Below are 1537 nucleotides of genomic sequence, written 5' to 3' on the forward strand. Positions count from 1 at the left end.
CCATTTTTCTGTTGCGGTGTTTCAGGCTTGCCATTTCACTGCCCAGTGGTGCTTAGTGGAACGTGCAAGCAGAATCTCCACTATGCGAGCGCCTACACTATGGGGTATGTGGATCATAGCCACATCTAAGTGTATATTGGAAAGTTATGGAGAATATAATATGTAAAAACACCTAATGGGGCCTAGGACAAAGTAGGCATTCCATAAACAGTAGCTATTATTGTTATTATTGGCTGTGTGTGTGTGTGCATTCATGCTCTTTGCAAATGTTCCTTCTGAATGTCCTGAAAAGATACATGTAAAATGTTCTTTAATTTTATCTTTGATCTAGCATGACTGCTATCTTCCTGATGTCCATGCTTTTTGGCCTTGCATGTGGCCAAGCAATGTCATTTTGTATTCCAACTGAGTATACAATGCACGTCGAAAGAAAAGAGTGTGCTTATTGCTTAACCGTCAACACCACCATCTGTGCTGGATATTGTATGACACGGGTATGTAGTTCATCTTATTTCTTTTAGCTGTAAATTACATAAACCTTGAAACAGTCTATTTCTATCTAAAACGGAAATGAGGTAAATCACAACCTCATTTCCCCAGTCTAATGGTTATTGGCTCCTTACAAGTAGAGTGTACAGGTTACAATATTATGTGGATCTACTCAGCACAATGGGTACAGATAATTTGATAACAGTTTTATGTCTCAAATTTATTTAAACCATATCTTGTTCTCATGAACAAGGATGAAAGAGAGGAGGGTGTCACTTTTGTCTCTGTAGGATTCAGTGTGGTTATGTTAAGTTGATATTGGGGAATGAGGCCAAAGAATCCTTTCCCAGTTGCATTTGTGACAAAGGAATATAAATGAATTTATTTTTGTTTGCATTATCTATGTATTTCCTAAAGTCCTATCACATTATGCTCTCTTTTATGTTTTTTCCTCAGGATATCAATGGCAAGCTATTTCTTCCCAAATATGCCCTGTCCCAGGATGTTTGTACGTATAGAGATATCATCTATAGGACTGTAGAAATACCAGGATGCCCACACCATGTCGCTCCTCACTTTTCCTATCCTGTTGCTGTAAGCTGTAAGTGTGGCAAGTGTAATACTGACTATAGTGACTGTATACACGAGGCCATCAAGACAAACTACTGTACCAAACCTCAGAAGTCTTACCTGGTGGGATTTTCTGTTTAGTTTTAAGAGCAATATAATTTGCAATTTGGTTAAATGTGTTTACCTAGAATAAAAATAATAAAATATCATTATGTTTCACAATACCTTGTGTACATTTTAAGTACCGTTTAATCCATACCTATACCCACAAAGGCAGTAGAGAGCTTAAGGAATTTTGGAAGAAAAGGTGAATGAATGACTCTTTCAAACTCAGATGACGAATGGTTTTCATGTGAAGGGTGGAGGGGAGGAAAAGGGACATGAAATGCTAATGAAAGCTAGTCTTGAGCAGGCTCTCCTCACAGAGGGTGGGAGGCTTGTCTTGACATAGAAAGTAAATGTGGGGCCACTACAGAGT

The 1537-nt window shown here is 38.3% G+C and overlaps 1 protein-coding gene across 1 annotated transcript in view; it reads left to right on the top strand.

Moving 5' to 3' along the window:
- TSHB (thyroid stimulating hormone, beta) overlaps window positions 1-1289 on the top strand; it is a 26906-nt gene extending 25617 nt beyond the window's left edge. Inside the window, exons 2-3 of the mRNA XM_012644608.1 lie at window positions 332-494; window positions 946-1289. Of these exons, the coding sequence (XP_012500062.1) occupies window positions 333-494; window positions 946-1200 (417 nt within the window). The 5' untranslated portion in view covers window position 332 and the 3' untranslated portion in view covers window positions 1201-1289. The remainder of the gene's footprint in view (window positions 1-331; window positions 495-945) is intronic.
- The last annotated feature ends 248 nt before the right edge of the window (window positions 1290-1537 follow it).

The sequence above is a fragment of the Propithecus coquereli genome, unplaced genomic scaffold, assembly GCF_000956105.1.
Source record: "Propithecus coquereli isolate 6110/MARCELLA unplaced genomic scaffold, Pcoq_1.0 Scaffold215, whole genome shotgun sequence".
Classification (NCBI taxonomy): domain Eukaryota; kingdom Metazoa; phylum Chordata; class Mammalia; order Primates; family Indriidae; genus Propithecus; species Propithecus coquereli.